This window comes from Chiloscyllium punctatum, chromosome 9 (assembly GCF_047496795.1).
Source record: "Chiloscyllium punctatum isolate Juve2018m chromosome 9, sChiPun1.3, whole genome shotgun sequence".
Classification (NCBI taxonomy): Eukaryota; Metazoa; Chordata; class Chondrichthyes; order Orectolobiformes; family Hemiscylliidae; genus Chiloscyllium; species Chiloscyllium punctatum.
In genome coordinates, this window is record NC_092747.1 from 75,522,374 (window position 1) to 75,543,800 (window position 21,427).

The 21,427-nt window shown below is 52.3% G+C and overlaps 1 protein-coding gene across 1 annotated transcript in view; it reads right to left on the reverse strand.

Moving 5' to 3' along the window:
• The window catches only part of cwc15 (CWC15 spliceosome associated protein homolog), a 119,467-nt gene that overhangs the window by 91,274 nt on the left and 6,766 nt on the right, over positions 1 to 21,427 (reverse strand). Inside the window, exon 2 of the mRNA XM_072577839.1 lies at positions 2,827 to 2,968. Within this exon, the coding sequence (XP_072433940.1) occupies positions 2,827 to 2,957 (131 nt within the window). The 5' untranslated portion in view covers positions 2,958 to 2,968. The remainder of the gene's footprint in view (positions 1 to 2,826; positions 2,969 to 21,427) is intronic.

A 21,427-nucleotide genomic window follows, 5' to 3' on the forward strand; every position in this document is an offset into this window, starting at 1 on the left:
TGGTGGAGGCTAGTACAATTGCAACATTTAAAAGGCATTTGGATGGGTATATGAATAGGAAGGATTTGGAGGAATATGGGCCAGGTTCTGGCAGGTGAGACTAGACTGGGTTGGGATATCTGGTCAGTGTGGGTGAGTTGAACCGAAGGGTCTGTTTCCGTGCTGTACATCTCTATGACTCTAAGTTGAAAGGAAATTAAGTAAGGTGAACTATTTGATAAGGACTCCAGACAAAAAGAAATCTCACAGAGTATGTCATGTGAATATACTCAAAAGGTATTTTTGACAGGGAAGGAAAGCAAGAGGAGGATGTGTTGCTGGTTACGACACAGATGGAAGAAACAAGTTCAGAGGATTCCTTAAATTAAAATAAACAATGAGAAAGTTGTCAAAAATTGGGATAAATTATTGAGTTACCTTCCAGAGGAAAATCAAAATGATCTCAAAGACTTATTACTATCCCATGGAAATCAGCTGGGAAGTACTGACCTATTTACTCATGATAGAGATACAGGAGATGCTGTTCCGATTAAGCAACATCCTTATAGACATACCCCTCTAAAGTTGGCAAAGATTCAAAAGGAGATTGAATGCATGCTCCAAGAAGACACAATTGAAGTGAGTTACCGTGTCTGGAGCTCATCCATAGCAATGATGCCAAAACCACATGGTACCTAACAGTTGTGTGTGGACTATCGCAAAGTCAATTCAGTTACAAGAAGTGATGTAACAAGCAACTTATATTTCTAAGTTGGACTTGCTCAGAGGATACTGATAAGTACCTTTGTCAGAAAGAACGAAGGCAATTTTGGCTTGCTAACACCGAATCCACTGTATCGGTTTAAAGTAATGCCATTTGGCATGAAAAATGTGCCAGCCACATTTCAGAGACTAACAATAAGGTAATTGCCAGATTGTGCAACTATGTTATATTTATTGACGACCTGGTGATTTTAGGTCATACATGGAAGGAACATTTGCAATATTTATCAGACTTGTTCGATCGAGTTTGGAAGGCAGGTTTGGGGATAAACGTGGCCAAAAGTGAATTTGCCAAAGACCAAGTCACCTTCCTGGGCCATGTTATTTGACATGAACAAATGGCCTCACAGGATGCAAAAACAAAGATAACTGGGGAGTTTCCCATACCATTGACAAAAAAAAGTAATGTTATGGTTCCTGGGATTGAAAGGACTTTTATCGAAAATTCATTCCATATTTTAGCAGTGTGGCTGCCCCACTCACCAAATTGTTAAGGAAAGGCAAGAAGTTTCAGTGGACAGCGGACTGTCAGAAGGCATCTGACAGCCTGAAATCTGTGTTAACCACTAACCCAGTATTAGCCACTAATAATTACACGAATTATTAGTGTAATTACGTGAAGCCATTTAAGGCAAATAGATGCAACTGCTGTGGGTGCGATGAAAAGATAGAAAGACCTATCAGGTAACTCTCCAAAGAACTGAACAATCGTCATCAGAAATATTTGACAGTTGAGGAGACTTTGAGTTTGGTGTTGGCGTTACAACATTTCAACACTTATATTACCAGTAGCATATCGGAGACAATCATTTACACTGACCATAACCCATTGAAGTTTGTGGAGAAATTAAAGAAAAAAAGTGTCAGTCTGCTTAGATGGCGCATGCTGTTACAGGATGCGAAAACATGACTGCCGATGCATTATTGAGATTGAATGAGAAACAGAGGTGTTTGGTGGCAGGAATAAAACAGACTGAAATAGAGTGCAGTAGTTCATGATTGCACGTTTTTAGCTAATGTAATGTATAAGCGTTCTATACAGTACTAACAGTTTAAAATTAAGGGGTTTTAAAATGAAGCCATTTTTGGACATTGATGGTTCATGTTTTGTTAAGGGAGGAGGTGTGATGATGCTGCTTTTTGAACAAGGTTATGTTGTTCTTGATTTTGTTTTTCAGAAGATCATAAAATCACAGGTTCAAAAAGGAAATCTGGGCTTGGATGGCTTTTATGTCCAATTTGATTATAGCTAACAGATACTGCCTCTGAAAAAAGGCTTTTAAGTTTTAAAAAAAACACTGGTACAATGAAAGGGAAGTGACCAGTTCTCCTAGCTGAGCTTTTGTCTGGTCTGGTCTATCTATTCATTGAAGGCAGTCAGGCAATTGGGAAGCTGCTGGACCCAAAGAAGCAGTTCCATGCTGATCCTCCTCCTCTTTCTGACTTATCTCTTGTATGAACCGAGATTTGATTTTACTTTTTGTGCCAAAGGGTGTTTAATGGGATTGTTACAAGTATTTGGAACAGCATCATTAAGTTGGGATGATCTGTTGGGTTTTCAGATAGGTTAATTTATTCAGTATTCTGTTCTCTTATGTTTGTGTTTCATTCGGTAACTCTATTTTGTTTATAACTAAGGGATTTGACCAGCTGCATCTCTCCTGGAATATCCGCATTACATCTATTTAAAATAACTAGCAAAGTTAGGCATACTGTCTTGAAATGTTTTGAGGTGATCTAGCCTTGTCCATAGTAGTTCCATCTCAGAACACAACCAAAGGGAGCAAATTTTCCATTTCTATCCTATCAAATAATTTTACAACTTTAAGTTTTGGATAGGTATATGGAGGATAGTGGGTTAGTGTAGGTTAGGTGGGCTTTGATCGGCGCAACATCGAGGGCCAAAGGGCCTGTACTGCACTGTATTCTTCTACGTTCTATGTTCTAAGTACTCAACCTTTTTAAAAATGTTTTTAATCTGATAAGTTACCAGAAATGGAAACAGCACTTCATTCAAACTGAACAACTTTCCACACTCCTTAAAACAAAATAATATATTCTAACCTGTATTTGATTTTAGTATGTGAAGGAAGGTCCCGACTTGAATACTGTTTTGAAAGTTGACTGAGATCTCCTTCACCTTTTCCCTTTCCTCCTCTAGCTGGTTCAAACGTCGGTCGGGCAGCAGTAGTCATTTTCAAGTCGACTAGATAAAAGATCATCAAGAAAGCAATTACACGAACAGGAAAAAGGGCAGTTGCATTGCAGTGCTTATCCAGTTGAAAGAAACAAGATGAACAATTTTTGCGTTTTCAAAACTTACAGACACATTTCTAAACAAACTGGAACTTCTTGTTCCAATACAGATACACAGGTAAAATCAAACAGTTACAGCAGTCCATTACAATTGCCAAAGTATTATCAAATATATTATTGATTACATTTAAAAATTTAACTGACTTGAATTCCTCATTTGCTTCTTATACAGAAGGGCACAGGCTTATGGTGAGAGAGGAATGATTAAAGAAGGACCTGAGGGGTAACTTGTTCACAGAGGTTGGTGTGTGTATGGAATGAGCTGCCACAGGAAGTGATGGAGGTGACTATAGTTACAACATTTAAAAGACATCTGGATGGTCACATGAACAGGAAGGGTAAGAGCAATATGGGCCAAACGCTGGCACATGGGACTAGGTCTGGTCGGTACTGATAAGTTGGACCAAAGGTCTATTTTCTTGGTGTCTAACTCAATGATCCCTTTATCCCTACTCTCTGCCTTGTGTCAATCAGCCAATCCTCTATCTTGCCCCTAACACTTTTACTTAGGAGCTTCCTGTGTGACACTTTCTGGAAATCCAAACTGATCTGGAAGATTTGAGATATAAAGAAAGGTTAGATAGGCTAGGACTTTTTCACTCGAGCATAGGAGATTGAGAGGCAACTTGATAGAAGTTTATAAAAATAATGGGAGATATAGGTGGAGTTAATGGTAGCTCTTTTTTCTCTGGAAGATTTCAAGACTAAGGGGCACATTTTTATGGTGAGAGGAGAGAGATTTTAAAAAGACATGGGGGCAATTTTTTTACACAGAGGGTAGTTTGCATCTGGAATGAACTTCCCGAGCAAGTGATGGATGTGGGTACAATTACAACATTTAAAAGACATTTGGATAGGTATCTGAATAGGAAAGGTTTGGATGGATTTGGGCCAGGAGCAAGCAGTTTGACTAGTTTAGTTTGGGATTATGTTCAGCATGGACTGGTTGGACCGAAGGGTCTGTTTCCATGCTGCGTGACTACGTCCACTGGCTGTCCTACAGCATAGAAACAGATCCTTCGGTCCAACCAGTTCATGCTCATAACCTTCTCAAAGAATTCTAACAGATTTATCAGGCAAACAGTTTCGCAAATAACTGGTATATTTGTTATTTTCCACTTAAAAGGGCAGGCAACAGTCATTCCCAACAACAGCACCTAACTACATTCCCTTAACATTAAATGGCATTACTATTGTCAAATACCCTACCATCAAGATAAGGGCTGATGGAGTTTGGGGTAATACATTTACTACGAATCATTGCTTTCTGTTCATTTACCATCGAATGGGGAAGAACAGGGCTGTTTCAAGACAGCAGGATTATTTTTAAAATGCTTTTTCACAGGATATGATAGTTAACTGTTCTCGAGATCTTCCATTTTTAACCATTACAGTGCTTTTATTAAAAACAGAAACTGCTGCAGAAAATTAGCAGCTCTGGCAACATCTGTAGAGAGAAAGCAGAGTCAGACTCTTCATTCGAACAGACCTGACATGCTGACTTTACTTTCTGTCCAAAGATGCTGCCAACCTGCTGGGTTTCTCCACCAATTTCTATTTTTGTTTCAGATTTCCAGCAACTGCAGTTCTTGGCTTTGTTTTACAGTTCATATGATGTATGGACACCCACAATGCTGTCAGTGTTCCAGGATTTCAACTTTAAGTAATAGGGTGCATCAAGGGTTAGTGTTGCCACTTCAGTTAGTTAAAATCTATATGATTGATATAGTTGAAGGACATTGTAATATTTCCAAGTTTACTAACAATGAGGTTGGACAATGAACTGTGGAATAGGATGCAAGGGGAGTCAGATGAGTTCAGTAAACAGGTAATAAACTGACAGATACAGTTAATGCAAACGTTGGGAAATTGGGGTCCTCCAAAAGTGAATTTTGTAGCATTGCCTCTCTTGCATGGGTTCTTAATTAATTGTTGTTACTGGTGTATTGACTTTGTAAGCATGGAGGGCAAGAGGCTGATGAGTCCAACTTTCCAAATCGTCATCATGTTAAAAAATGTCTCGATCAAGTAGAAGAGAGTGAGAGAGAATGGAGATATGGATCGAAGTGTTGAGAATTAGACAGGGGAGTCAGCAGGGAGCTTATAACCTAAATTAAGTTATCAAGCTCACAACCTAAAGGCTGTTCTGACCTATACTAATCCCCCAGGGAGCGAGGGAATATGCTCTCTCCAATATAGTGGTGTGGGAGACCATATTATTCATTATGAAGCCTCTCCACCCATACTCCAGAAAGGCACACCACAAATCCTAACAGGATTCAATGCACAGGGGTTCCTTGTCATTGATTGAAATATAGATGGGATCTGAGTAACCACTGCAACAGGAAAGGGGTCAGGGAGAAATCTGCACTTGTGACTAGTATTTTGAAAAAGAGGCTAGGTGACTTTGAACTTTCTGAGATAGTGCAATTCCCAGAGTTACCAACTGGTGATGGAACACTGTTGACCTTTCTGACTCAGCTCTCTAGCAGGGATAATCCAGGAAATTACAGGCCTATGAGTCTCACATCAGTGGTGGAGATATTATTGAAAAGATTCTCAGGGACAAGATCTATATGCATTTAGAAGCAATGGACGTATTAGTGATAGATAGCATGGTTTTGTGCAAGGAGGTCATGCCTCACTAACTTGACTGAGATCTTTGACAAAGATGATTGGTGAAGGAAAAGCAGCTGTTGTTGTCTATATGGGCTTCAGTAAAGACTCTGACAAGGTGGTCCCTCGTGGCAGACTGGTACAAAACGTGAAGTCACACGGTATTAGAACTGAGCTGGAAAGATGAATACTGAACTGGCTTAGACATAGGAGACAGAGTAGCAGCGGAAGGATGCTTTTTGGAATGAGGTCTGTGACTAGTGATGTTCCAAAGGTATCAGTGCTGGGACCTCTGCTGTTAGTAACCTACATAAATAATTTGGAGAAAAATGTAGCCAGTCTAATTATACGTTTGTGGACAATACAAAGATTATACTACACATGGGGCAAACCCAGTGTGAGAAAGACACCCAGCACACAAAATAGGTCACTGAGAAGGAAGTGCAGAAATTGAGAAAGACATGCGCAGGTTTACAAGCAACAGTAAAGGTAATGCACCAGGCAGATAGGGAGAAGAAACCGGCAGCCTGAGCCCACACTAAATGCCTGCATGAGATTGAGAAATTAAAAGCCCAACTCTCAATCCACAACAGAATACTGTGTGCATATGGGGAAGTTAAAGAGGAATGAGAAGGACAAAAATGAGTGTGGGATAAGCTCAGGGAAGGCGCGTAGCAGTATGCCATGTGCATGGAATATCGGAGTTCGCCCCCACCCTTCCCAGAGGAGTCAACTCCTTCAGCGCCCCTGGGGACACCCCCTATCACAATGAACCAGATTACCACTGAAAGATAAATTGGGGACACCAATGTCCTTGTGGTAACAGACACCAGTCTGTTAACGGTGCCACAATTAGCGGAAATAACTAAGAAGGTTCCAAACTCTGAGTAGCTGATCCATTTGTGTTCTTTGAATGGGTCAAGCAACAAAAGGTTTTACATGGATTGGGTGAAAGAGAGGAGGTAAAACCCATTGTTATTTACCCGAGCCAGTCAGTGCAGTCTGCAATTCCAGCCCTGCTAAATGGAGGGGAAGAAAGCCGAGACAAAAAAGGTGATCCTAAAGGCAATTGGGTACAGTAAAGGAGACCCCATAGATGGATTAAACAAGTATAGGGAAAAAAAAACACCCTATACTTGCGGGGTGTTTGCAGGTCACTTATGGATGTACTTTTCAGGAGTCCACAGAGATTTAAACAGGGCTCAGTTATCCAAAGCTGACTCAGCTAAGTGGGCAAGGACGTTAATTTCCCATGCTACTGAAGTGCGCAGGAAGCCATGCGTAAACTTCGATGCCACAGAGTCAAGCCACAATGTGGCATGGGTTCTCAGGAGAATGTTCCAGGTGTGAAACAAAGAAGCCCATGGACTATACAAGAGTAAAGCAGAGAAAGGAGGGAAATTGATTTTCTTTCGTAACCTCCAACCAGGGTCTGGTAAGGAGGAATGAAGGAATTGGGGTTGGGGGAACCTCTTATCAAAGGAACCCAGTTCTACCTTACACAGCCACAGTGAGAGATAGAGGGGCACAGTGCTCCCACTGTGGTGCACACGACACTATGGGCGAAAATGTAGAGTCTATGCACGGCTACACTCGCAGCCATAGGGACCACCGGACTGAGGGGTGATACAGGAAGTCACCAGTTCCCATTAGAAAGCCCAATTCAGCAGGCTCTGGTTCATGTCGTGGACAGTAGCTGACCCATACTCTCAATTGATTTAATGGAAGACTCTCGAACAGATTAGAACAATTCGGTATTACTAACAGCATGAATGTGTTACACATTCTCAACAGTCTAGATGTGACAGAACTCCCAATAGACAAGGAAATCAAAAAACCCCAAGTTCTTATGACTCAAGACCCTCGATGGCGTTTCCACAATATGGATATGTGACAATGCTAAAAGATTAGTACAGACCAGAGAAAAGTAGACTGAACCAGACCATCGAATAGTAATGAGCTGAAAATGTGTTGCTGGAAAAGCGCAGCAGGCAAGGCAGCATTCAAGGAGCAGGAGAATCGACGTTTCGGGCATGAGCCCGTCTTCAGGAATGAGGAAAGTGTGTCCAGCAGGCTAAGATAAAAGGAGGGACTTGGGGGAGGGGCATTGGAAATGCGATAGGTGGAAGGAGGTCAAAGTGAGGGTGATAGGCCGGAGTGGGGGTGGGGGCGGAGAGGTCAGGAAGAAGATTGCAGGTTAGGAAGGCGGTGCTGAGTTCGAGGGATTTGACTGAGACAAGGTGAGGGGAGGGGAAATGAGGACACTGGAGAAATCAGAGTTCATCCCTTGTGGTTGGAGGGTTCTTAGGCAGAAGATGAGGCGCTCTTCCTCCAACCGTCGTGTTGCTATGGTCTGGCAATGGAGGAGTCCAAGGACCTGCATGTCCTTGGTGAAGTGGGAGGGGGAGTTGAAGTGTTGAGCCACGGGGTGCTTGGGTTGGTTGGTCCGGGTGTCCCAGAGGTGTTCTCTGAAACGTTCCGCAAGTAGACGGCCTGTCTCCCCAATATAGAGGAGGCCACATCGGGTGCAGCGGATGCAGTAAATGATGCGTGTGGAGGTGCAGGTGAATTTGTGGTGGATATGGAAGGATCCCTTGGGGCCTTGGAGGGAAGTAAGGGGGGAGGTGTGGGCGCAAGTTTTGCATTTAATGTAATAGTAATGTCCAACATTCAAGGCGTCACCACTAGAGGGAATGACAGGACATGGACAATGGGGACCGGGAGGATAGAATATAGTCATACCCGCAGGGACCAAGGATTCATGACAGCCTGATGAGTCTTTGTTGGATGTCTATTTAATAGATACGCTAACGCATTAATCCAGGTGATGAAACAGGTCGTGACAGCCACAGGTAAGGTGCAACTGTTTCTGATGGTCTGAACTCACATGCAATTCACATGTGCCCATAGTTCCAGTGGGACCAACTCTTATTCCTGTACATGCCGATGGGATTAACCAGATAACAATTCTTTGGCTTTCTTAGCATTGTTCATTGAATATAACCTCCATATCAGTTTCTGCTCCCTGGTCACAACAGCAGTGTCATCTTCATACTTAATTCATTGGTCATAGTGAACACCTCATTTCAGTCTTTTCAGACCACTCCACAGTCATGCCATTAAAACTACAAACTCCTATCACTAGAAACCAAGGTTGGAACTTACCAGGTATCTAAGCCTGAATTAACATTTGATATGGGGTTCCTATTCTTTGACAAAAAAAGTGGGGGAGGGTTGGGTGTATGCACTACACCTGTTCTAAACTATTCAGGTATTAGCCAAAGGTAACACCAGAGCCAACTTTGATATATCCCCAGGACAACCATGACCACTTGGAACATAATCAAGATCTATTTCATTGGGATCATCCATCACCACCAGAAACAACACACAAGAAACACAAGACCAGGATATATATAGCCAGGGTACTTATGGTTTGGCCCACCAGACACAGGCAAATGTGAGGATAGTGTGTTATAGATACACACCAATAAAAGTATAGTGTTTAGATGTAACAAACAGCATACAAGAAAACAAATGAGAGTTAGATGATTCACAGCGTAAAATCCACAGGTGATTGGTGGGGATTCTCAAAGAATGAGTGCCCTGAGTTAGGATGCTTAGCAAACGGCCCAGAAAAGAGATTGGAACTTGGGCAGTGGTGCCCTGGGAGAATTTCTGGGACTGGGGCTCAATTATACAAATCTATTCCTGGGTCCGGCTTGTGTCACATCTGTTTGTGTTGTTAATCCAGGTTACCCTGGTATACCTCATCATCCTCACTGTCAACTTTGCCTTGACGAAAAGCGAACCATCACAAAGGCCTCACTGAAGGCCTATCTGGAGACCTCACTGAATTCAGCGTCTCCATGAGTTTCTTAAATGCTATAGCGACATTGTAAATTTGATTTAGCCTAGTTAATATTTGTTTATCATGCTGTTTGTGTAAGATGTTCAATCCTATTGTTTGTAGAAAATATTCTCTGGATTATTAGTTCATTTGTATTCAGCAATCCTTACCTGATCACTGTTCGCTCCAGTTTTCGAACATTTCATTGATTTTTTGTTATGAATTTTTAAAAATTTGTTCGTTTTCTCCAATGTCTTATTTATTTTAATCTACCACATTTGCTTAATTAGCTGTTAAGTCTGAATTTTGATATTCCATTTATATATAGTTTGATGATGTTTGCTTTATCTTAGTTAAGTGTGGTTTTCACATGTGCTAACTGTAAGAATTTAGCTCTTTAATTCTATGCTGTGCTTTGCTTGAGCCTGGATGATCATGTAGTCATCGCACAGAAACTGGTCTGTGATCCATCAAGCTTCACGTTCAGGATCAAGAGGAGGGACTATGGTCAGATGGGAGCTCAAAATGATGGATTCTTGAAAAATGGACACGACAGGACGACCTCGATTATCCGAATGACAAAGACAGGGAGTATTTTGTTTGGATAATCGAATGTTCAGATAACACAGTTTACCCAAGCACCGGGTCCTCGAAATCTTGTTCGGATAATCAATGTTCGGATAATCGAGGCTGTATTGTAAATGAGGCATACTAAAAAATTGAGACAAACCTTGACTTAAGGTGACTATGCTCAAAGACTCTGGAATAAACATGCTGCAGAATCCAAACAGGCTGCAGCTGCAGGCAGACAGACAGTACACAAATGACCCAGCAGCTGCAGACGATACAATACACACTTGAATTGAAATTAAATAGAATTGACCCAAATGTCATCCTCAGACAACTGGAAACATCAAATTGTTTACGAGACTCAAGGGCACCTCACACCCTTGTTTGAAGAGGGCTACCTGACCTACATATGCTAACACCTCCAGGAATGGATGCTCAAGGACCACCCTACCATTGGCATGTCACCCACCTGGTTGGATCCGACTGATCAGGGCTCGAATACCCAAATTGATCTATTGGCAGACATTGACCTTCCCAAAAGGCTGTGAAGACTTCTAAGTATATAAGAATTGCTGCAACACCACTCTCAGGGGTGGTAACTCAAAACCAACCACTATGAAGAGATGACACCCCTGGGACTAGCAGGAGAAGACAACCAGACGATCATCGCCACATAGATCAAGGCCAAGATCTATTGTGGTGGTATATGACCATCAAGAGTTAAATACAAGGTAGTTGATTAGATTAACACTTTGTAATGTATTTTGTTATTATAATATTTATTGTGTAAATAAATAAATATGATCATTTATTAAGAGTCGACGCAAAGGTTTCTTTGTTAGATAGGAGTTAAAATGAGTGCCTGGAGCACATTGCCAGAGGTAGTGGTGGAAGCATACGCAATAGCAGCATTCAAGAAACACCTGGACTAATAAATAAATAAGGAGGGAATAGAGGGATACAGATCCCGTAAGCGAAGACAGTTTTAGTGTGAAAGGGCAAGATGTGTCGGCACAGGCTTGGAGGGCCAAACTCCTGTTTGCATTGTTCTTTGTAATGCAATGTACGCTATAACCGAAGACATAAGAAACGGGAGCAGGAATAGACACTTCAGCCCCTATAGCCTGCTCTGCTATTTAATACAATCATGGCTAATCCCATCGCAGCATCAACACCACTTTCTTGCCCATAATTAATTAAAATTGGGCAAGCACAGTGGTAAAAGGGACAGGTGAAGGATCCTCCAACACTAAGAGGTCACATACCTGCGCAAGTCTCTTTCTACCATTAACACTAAAGAGGCCCCTAGTGAAAATTGAAGTAGATGCACAAACAGGTTCCATGACTGTTACAACAACAGGACTTGTTGGGCCGAAGGGCCTGTTTCCACACTGTAAGTAATCTAAATCTAAATAAAAGCCATCACAGCTTCAAGAACAAATGGAAAAGAGATTAAAACAGGACTTTCTGCGCTGTGAGAAGCTATGATTTGTTTTTCCCCAATACATGTAGATCATCTAAACTTTGTTTATCCAATTTGAACTCTGAATTTGAAACTGTTTCAAGGTGAAAAAAGGTAAACAAGAGATGGGAGAAATAATGAGGCTGAGAGCCTCAGGGGTGAAAGATATATGGGGGTGGGGGGGGAGAGGGAGGGAGGGGAAGGTAACTTGAGAGTGCAATAGGTGGATGGAGGTGGGGGTGAAGGTGAAGGTGATTGCTTGGAGGGGAGGGTGGTGCAGATAGGTGGGAAGGAAGATGGACAGATGGAAAATCACAGCCTCATTCCTGATGAAGAGCTATTGCCCAAAACATCAATTTTCCTGCTCCTCCTTTTCCAGTACCACATTCTTGACAGTGATTTGTAGTAACAAATATGAGGGAATGGATAATGAAAATGCACTGAATAGCAAACCCATTGGGCAAAGTAGTTACTGAAGTCTCGACGATGCAGAACCACAGAGTCTGAAGGGACTTCACAGGTTAAATACAAAGAGATGTTTCATGGGAGAGTCTCGGACTAGACAGCATAGTCTTAAAATTAAGTGTTACTAATTTAAGAAAGAAGTGAGGATAACTTCTTTTCTCAAAGGGTTGAGGTGTTTTGAAACGCTGTGCCACAGAGTCCTTATATATATTGAATGCTCAGGTAGATACATACTTGATCAGTTAAGATATTAAAGGTTACTGGGAAAATGCAGAAAGTAGACACAAGGAATGACTTTACATTCATTATGCATTCTCTCATATTTGTTACAAAAGTATAACTGTTGTGAAGTTGGGTGAAGTAAATTGTAGATTGGGAGACTTGAAATTAGTATTTGATGTGTATAAAATTGTAAAATGGTAGTTGGGAATACATGGTCCCTTTAAAAGATTGCATTTTTTTGTGCTTCAAGATTAAAATGGATATCTGTGAGCAGCAGCTTTGGGGTTTGTGCGTATAAAAGAAGGGGGCAGTTGGACAAAGATCCCAGAGCTAACGGTCATCTGCCAGAGCTCAAAGCCCTCAGCCCTTAAGAAATTAGCTCTCACAGTTATCGATGTATTAGAGAAAGCATCATCTAAAAAATAATGGTACCAACGACAGAAGATGGTGTACTTGACAGAAGAATTGGAAGAAGCATTCCAGACAGAAGACTCGATGGGAGAAGGCAAAGAACATTCCTGAAGACACATAACCTGGCTGTAATTTTGAGAGACTAAATTCTGTTATGTTTTCCTATGAGTGAGATTTGTATTTATTGAAACAGCATACTATTAGAATATTGTTTTATTCGGGACTAGTTAGTAATTAGAAGGGATATATTCGGTTTGTTAACAATTAGTTAAATTTTGTTCATTGTTAGAGCTAGATAAATTGTTACTTGCTTATTTTAAAATTAGTGGTTAAAAATTAATCTCTGACACTCAAAATTTCTGAAAAACAGAAACTTTTACTTTTTTTTACATATTATAAGGTGAGGTGCTCCTATTTGGGTATTTCTGTTTTATTTTTTGATGGGGGTGGGGGGGTGTCAAACTCCGCTTCACAACATAACAAATCATGGCACACTTCTACCAGAATCTCAAATGTCAGACATGATCCTATTGAATAGCTGACCAGGCTCAAGGGACCAAATGGCTTACTCCTATTTCGTATGGTCGTATGGTTTTAGAAGAGAGAAATCCAATGTGATGTAAATAAAAAGCAAAGCAAAAAACAGGGTGACCAATGGGGGAACACCACACCACACCCGCCCCCAACTCCATCCAACATCGCCCCAGACCCCGGCCCCACCCCCCCCCGCCCCAACACCGCCCCCCCATCACCAACCCCGTCCAACACCGGCCCCGCCCCAACCCATCTGACACTCACCCCGCCCAACCCCGTCCACCGCCTCCAATCCCATCAACACCGCCCCCACCCCCAATCCCAATGCCGTCCAACACCGGCCCCTGCCCCAAACCAGTCCAACAACGCCCCAACCCCGTCCAACACCAACCCCATCCAACACCGCCCCCACCCTGAACCCTGACCACTGACCAACACTGCCCCCAACCCCAACCCTGTCCAACACCACCCCCCGCACTCAACCCTGTCCAACCCCACCCGCCAACCCCAACCACGCCCAACCCCGCCCCCCAACCCCGCCCAACATTGCCCCCCACACCCAACCCCGACCAACACCAGCCCCACACTCAACCCCATCCAACCCCACCCACGTCCAACCCCGTCCAACACCACCCCACCAACCCCGCCGACCTCAACCCCGTCCAACCATGCCCCAACCCTGTCCAACCCCGCCCCCTGCCTCGAACCCTGTCCAACATCGCCCCCCCCGCCCCCAAACCTATCCAACCCGGCCACAACCCTGTCCAACACCAACCCCCACGCCCAACACTGCCCCCAACCCTGTCCAACACCGCCCCCTGCTCCCAACTCTGCCCCCAATGCAGTCCAAAACCAACACCCTCCCCAACTCCGTCCAACACCGCCCCCGCACTCAACCCCGTCCAACCCCGCCCCTCAACCCCGTTCAACACCGCCCCTCCAACCCAACCCCGCCGACCTCAACCCTGTCCAACCCCTCCCCAACCCTGTCCAACCCCGCCCTCAACCCTGTCCAACACCGCCCCCCCACCTCCAACACTGTCCAACACCGTCCCCTCCCACCCCAAACCTATCCAACCCAGCCACAACCCTGTCCAACACCGCCCCCAACCCTGTCCAACACTGCCCCCTGCGCCCAACTCTGCCCCCAATGCAGTCCAAAACTACCCCCCGCCCAATCCCTGTCCAACACCGCCCCACAACCCCAAACCCATCCAACACCACCCCGTCCAAAGCCCCATCTAACACCACCCCCCCAACTCCGCCCCATGCCCCCACCCCTCCAACCCCGTCCAACACCATCCCCGCCCCAAAACCCGTCCAACCCCACCCCCCACGCCCAACACCACCCCCGCCCCCAATCCCGCCCCACGCCCCCGACCCCATCCCCAATCCTGTCCAACCCCGCCCACCTGCCCCCAACCTTGTCCAACACCGCCCCCCCCCTCACCTGTCCAACCCGGCCATAACCCTGTCCAACACTGCCCCCCGCGCCCAACACTACCCCCAACCCCGTCCAACACCGCCCCCGCACCCAACCCCGTCCAACACTGCCCCCCCCACCCAAATCCGCCCAACACCACATCCCGCTCCCAACCCCGTCCAACACCGACCCCCTCACCCAACCCTGTCCAACACCGCCTCCCGCTCCCAACCCCGTCCAACACCGCCCCCCTCACCCAACCCCGTCCAACACCGCCTCCCGCTCCCAACACCGCCCCCCCCCACCCAACCCTGTCCAACACTGCTTCCTGCTCCCAAATCCGTCCAACACACCCAACCCCGTCCAACACTGCCTCAACCCCATAGAACTCCAACCCCGTCCAACACTGCCCCTGTCCCAACCCTGTCCAACACCTCCCCCAACCCCTTCTCCCGCACCCCGTCCATCACCACCCCCAACACCATCCAACACCACCCTCCGCCCCAACCCCAGCTAACAGCGCCTCCCGCCCCAACCCCGTCACACCGCCCCCAACCCCATCCAACACTGCCCCCGCCCCGTCCAACACCGCCCCATGCCCCCAACCCATTCCCACCCCTCCCAATACTGCCTCCTGCTCCCAACCCCATACAACAGTCTCCCACCCCCGTCCAACACCGGCCCCCCCCACCTCCAACTCTGTCCAACACCGCCGGCCCCACCCCAACCCCATCCAACAACAGCCCCCAACCCAGACCAACATCGCGCCCCGCACCCAACACCACGCCCCGCACCCAACTCCGTCCAACACCGACCCCCTCCCCCAAACCCCGTCCAAGATCGCCCCCCCTCCCCCAACCCCATCCCCCACAGCGCCAGAGACCTGGGTTCAATTCCCACCTCAGGCAACTGACTGTGTGGAGTTTGCACATTCTCCCCGTGTCTGCGTGGGTTTCCTCCGGGTGCTCCGGTTTCCTCCCACAGTCCAAAGATGTGCAGGTCAGGTGAATTGGCCACGCTAAATTGCCCGTAGTGTTAGGTAAGGGGTAGATGTAGGGGTATGGGTGGGTTGCGCTTCGGCGGGGCGGTGTGGACTTGTTGGGCTGAAGGGCCTGTTTCCACACTGTAAGTAATCTAATCTAAAAAAAAGACCGCCACCCTCCCCAACCCCATCCAACACCGCCACCCTCCCCCAAAGCCTGTCCAAGACCGACCCCCTCTCCCAACCCCGTCCAAGACCGACCCCCTCCCCCAACCCCGCCCAACACCACCCCCACCCCAAACCTGTCTAACACCGCCCTCGCCCCCAAACCACATCCAACACCACCCCCCCTCCCCCAACCACATCCAACCCCGCCAACCTCCCCAACCCTGCCCCCCCAACCCCGTCCACTCCCCCAACCCCGTCCAACACCGCCACCTCCCCCAGCCACGTCCAAACCCGCCCCTCTCCCCCAACCCCGTGGGTGGCACGGTGGCACAGTGGTTAGCACTGCTGCCTCACAGCGCCGGAGACCCGGGTTCAATTCCCGCCTCAGGCGACTGACTGTGTGGAGTTTGCACGTTCTCCCCGTGTCTGCGTGGGTTTCCTCCGGGTGCTCCGGTTTCCTCCCACAGTCCAAAGATGTGCAGGTCAGGTGAATTGGCCATGCTAAATTGCACCATAGTGTTAGGTAAGGGGTAGATGTACATGTAGGGGAATGGGTGGGTTACACTTCGGCGGGGCGGTGTGGACTTGTTGGGCCGAAGGGCCTGTTTCCACACTGTAAGTAATCTAATCTAATCTACGCAAAAAAAAACCCGCCCCCCAAACTCCATCCAACGCCGCCACCTCCCCCAGCCACGTCCAACCCCGCCACCCTCCCCCAACCCCGTCCAACCCCGCACCGCTCCCCCAACCCCACCCAACCCCGCCCCTCCCCCAACCCCGTCCACTCACCCAACCTTGTCCAACCCCACCCCCCCCTCCAACCCCGTCCACTCACCCAACCTTGTCCAACCCCACCCCCCCCTCCAACCCCGTCCACTCACCCAACCTTGTCCAACCCCGCCCCCCCCAACCCCGTCCACTCACCCAACCTTGTCCAAACCCGCCCCCCCCTCCAACCCCGTCCACTCACCCAACCCTGTCCAACACCGCCCCCCCAACCCCGTCCAACACCGCTCCTTCTCTCCCAACCCCGTCCAACCCCGCCACCCTCCCCCAACCCCGTCCAACCCCGCACCGCTCCCCCAACCCCGTCCAACCCCGCACCGCTCCCCCAACCCCGTCCAACCCCGCACCGCTCCCCCAACCCCGTCCAACCCCGCACCGCTGCCCCAACCCCGTCCAACCCCGCACCGCTGCCCCAACCCCGTCCAACCCCGCACCGCTGCCCCAACCCCGTCCAACCCAGCACCGCTGCCCCAACCCCGTCCACTCACCCAACCCTGTCCAACACCGCCCCCCCAACCCCGTCCAACCCCACCCCCCTCCCCCAACCCTGCCACCTTCCCCCAACCCCGCCCCCCTCCCCCAACCCCGTCCAACCCGCCCCCCTCCCCCAATGCCGTCCAACCCGCCCCCCTCCCCCAATGCCTTCCAACCCCGCCCCCTCCCCCAACCCGGTCCAACCCCGCCCCCTCCCCCAACCCGGTCCAACCCCGCCCCCTCCCCCAACCCCGCCCATTCCCCCAACCCCACCCCTGAATCCTCCCCCAATCTTCCCTAACCCCGCCCCCGTACCCCTCCAAACCCCATCCAACACCGCCCCCCTCCCCCAACCACGTCCAACCCGCCACCTACCCTAACCCCAACCTCCCCAACCCCGTCCACTCCCCTAACCCCGTCCAACACCGCCCCCCAAACCCCTTACAGCCCCGCCCCTTCCTCCCTTCCCCACCCCGTCCAACCCCGCCGCCTCCACCAACCCCGTCCCCTCCACCAACCCCGCACCGCTCACCCAACTCCGTCCAACACCGCCCCCTCCCCCAGTCGTCTAACCCCGCCATCCTCCCCCAACCCCGTCCAACCCTGCACCGCTCCCCCAACTCCGCACCGCTCCACCAACCCCACCCAACCCTGCCCCTCCCCCAACCCCGCCCCCTCCACCAACCCCGACCAACCCCGCACCACTCACCCAACTCCGTCCAACATCGCCCCCTCCCCCAGTCACGTCCAACCCCGCACTGCTCCCCCAACCCCGCACCGCTCCCCCAACCCTACCCAACCCCGCCCCCTCCTCCAACCCCACCCCCTCCTCCAACCCTGTCCAACACCGCCCCCCCAACCCCGTCCAACACCGCTCCCCTTCCCCCAATTCCGTCCAACTCCGCACCGCTCCCCCAACCCCGTCCAACCCCGCCTCCCCTCCCCCAACCCCGTCCAACCCCGCCACCCTCCCCCAACCCCGTCCAACCCCGCCTCCCCTCCCCCAACCCCGTCCAACCCCGCCACCCTCCCCCAACCACGTCCAACCCTGCACCGCTCCCCCAACCACGTCCAACCCTGCCACCCTCCCCCAACCCCGTTCCACCCTGCACCGCTCCCCCAACCCTCCACCGCTCCCCCAACCCCGTCCAACACCGCCCCCCTCCCCCAACCCTGCCACCTTCCCCCAACCCCGTCCAACACCGCCCCCCTCCAACCCCGCGCCCTCCAACCCCGCCCCCTTCCCCCAACCCCGTCCAACCCCCTCCCCCTCCCCCTCCCCCAACCCCGTCCAACCCCGCCCTCTCCCCTCCCCAAACCCCGCCCCTCGATCCCTCCCCCAACCCCGCCCACTCCCCAACCCCGCCCTCGATCACTCCGCCAACATTCCCCAACCCCAACCCCGTCCCCTCCCCCCACCCCGTCCAACACCACCAGCTTCCCTCAACCCCGTCCCCGTCCCCTCCCCCCACCCCGTCCAATACTGCCCCCTTCCCCGTCCCCTCCCACCTCGTCCAATACTGCCCCCTACCCCGTCCCCGTCCCCTCCCCCCACCCCGTCCAATACTGCCCCCTTCCCCGTCCCCGTCCCCTCCCCCCACCCCGTCCAATACTGCCCCCTTCCCCGTCCCCGTCCCCTCCCCCCACCCCGTCCAATACTGCCCCCTTCCCCGTCCCCGTCCCCGTCCCCTCCCCCCACCCCGTCCAATACTGCCCCCTTCCCCGTCCCCGTCCCCTCCCCCCACCCCGTCCAATACTGCCCCCTTCCCCGTCCCCGTCCCCTCCCCCCACCCCCCACCCCGTCCAAATACTGCCCCCTTCCCCGTCCCCGTCCCCTCCCCCCACCCCGTCCAAATACTGCCCCCTTCCCCGTCCCCGTCCCCTCCCCCCACCCCGTCCAAATACTGCCCCCTTCCCCGTCCCCGTCCCCTCCCCCCACTCCGTCCAATTACTGCCCCCTTCCCCGTCCCCGTCCCCTCCCCCCACCCCGTCCAATTACTGCCCCCGCCCCCGTCCCCGTCCCCTCCCCCCACCCCGTCCAATACTGCCCCCGCCCCCGTCCCCGTCCCCGTCCCCTCCCCCCACCCCGTCCAATACTGCCCCCGCCCCCTTCCCCCACCCCGTCCAATACTGCCCCCTTCCCCGTCCCCGCCCCCCACCCCGTCCAATACTGCCCCCTTCCCCGTCCCCGTCCCCGCCCCCCACCCCCCACCCCGTCCAATACTGCCCCTCACCCCGTCCAATACTGCCCCCTTCCCCGTCCCCGTCCCCTCCCCCCACCCCGTCCAATACTGCCCCCTTCCCCGTCCCCGTCCCCGTCCCCATCCCCGTCCCCAACCCGTCCAATACTGCCCCCTTCCCCGTCCCCTCCCCCCACCCCGTCCCCTCCCCCCACCCCGTCCAATACTGCCCCCTTCCCCGTCCCCTCCCCCCACCCCGTCCAATACTGCCCCCTTCCCCGTCCCCGCCCCCTCCCCCCACCCCGTCTAATACTGCCCCCGTCCCCTCCCCCCACCCCGTCCAATACCGCCCCCTTCCCCGTCCCCGCCCCCTCCCCCCACCCCGTCCAATACCGCCCCCTTCCCCGTCCCCGCCCCCTCCCCCTCCCCCCACCCCGTCCAATACCGCCCCCTTCCCCGTCCCCGTCCCCTCCCCCCACCCCGTCCAATACCGCCCCCTTCCCCGTCCCCGTCCCCTCCCCCCACCCCGTCCAATACCGCCCCCTTCCCCGTCCCCGTCCCCTCCCCCCACCCCGTCCAATACCGCCCCCTTCCCCGTCCCCGTCCCCTCCCCCCACCCCGTCCAATACCGCCCCCTTCCCCGTCCCCGTCCCCTCCCCCCACCCCGTCCAATACCGCCCCCTTCCCCGTCCCCGTCCCCTCCCCCCACCCCGTCCAATACCGCCCCCTTCCCCGTCCCCTCCCCCCACCCCGTCCAATACCGCCCCCTTCCCCGTCCCCGTCCCCTCCCCGTCCAATACCGCCCCCTTCCCCGTCCCCGTCCCCTCCCCCCACCCCGTCCAATACCGCCCCCTTCCCCTTCCCCGTCCCCTCCCCCCACCCCGTCCAATACCGCCCCCTTCCCCTTCCCCGTCCCCTCCCCCCACCCCGTCCAATACCGCCCCGTCCCCGTCCCCTCCCCCGTCCCCGTCCCCTCCCCCCACCCCGTCCAATACCGCCCCCTTCCCCGTCCCCGTCCCCTCCCCCCACCCCGTCCAATACCGCCCCCTTCCCCGTCCCCGTCCCCTCCCCCCACCCCGTCCAATACCGCCCCCTTCCCCGTCCCCTCCCCCCACCCCGTCCAATACCGCCCCCTTCCCCGTCCCCGTCCCCTCCCCCCACCCCGTCCAATACCGCCCCCTTCCCCGTCCCCGTCCCCTCCCCCCACCCCGTCCAATACCGCCCCCTTCCCCGTCCCCGTCCCCTCCCCCCACCCCGTCCAATACCGCCCCCTTCCCCGTCCCCGTCCCCTCCCCCCACCCCGTCCAATACCGCCCCCTTCCCCGTCCCCGTCCCCTCCCCCCACCCCGTCCAATACCGCCCCCTTCCCCGTCCCCGTCCCCTCCCCCCACCCCGTCCAATACCGCCCCCTTCCCCGTCCCCGTCCCCTCCCCCCACCCCGTCCAATACCGCCCCCTTCCCCGTCCCCGTCCCCTCCCCCCACCCCGTCCAATACCGCCCCCTTCCCCGTCCCCGTCCCCTCCCCCCACCCCGTCCAATACCGCCCCCTTCCCCGTCCCCGTCCCCTCCCCCCACCCCGTCCAATACCGCCCCCTTCCCCGTCCCCTCCCCCCACCCCGTCCAATACCGCCCCCTTCCCCGTCCCCGTCCCCTCCCCGTCCAATACCGCCCCCTTCCCCGTCCCCGTCCCCTCCCCCCACCCCGTCCAATACCGCCCCCTTCCCCTTCCCCGTCCCCTCCCCCCACCCCGTCCAATACCGCCCCCTTCCCCTTCCCCGTCCCCTCCCCCCACCCCGTCCAATACCGCCCCGTCCCCGTCCCCTCCCCCGTCCCCGTCCCCTCCCCCCACCCCGTCCAATACCGCCCCCTTCCCCGTCCCCGTCCCCTCCCCCCACCCCGTCCAATACCGCCCCCTTCCCCGTCCCCGTCCCCTCCCCCCACCCCGTCCAATACCGCCCCCTTCCCCGTCCCCTCCCCCCACCCCGTCCAATACCGCCCCCTTCCCCGTCCCCGTCCCCTCCCCCCACCCCGTCCAATACCGCCCCCTTCCCCGTCCCCGTCCCCTCCCCCCACCCCGTCCAATACCGCCCCCTTCCCCGTCCCCTCCCCCCACCCCGTCCAATACCGCCCCCTTCCCCGTCCCCGTCCCCTCCCCCCACCCCGTCCAATACCGCCCCCTTCCCCGTCCCCGTCCCCTCCCCCCACC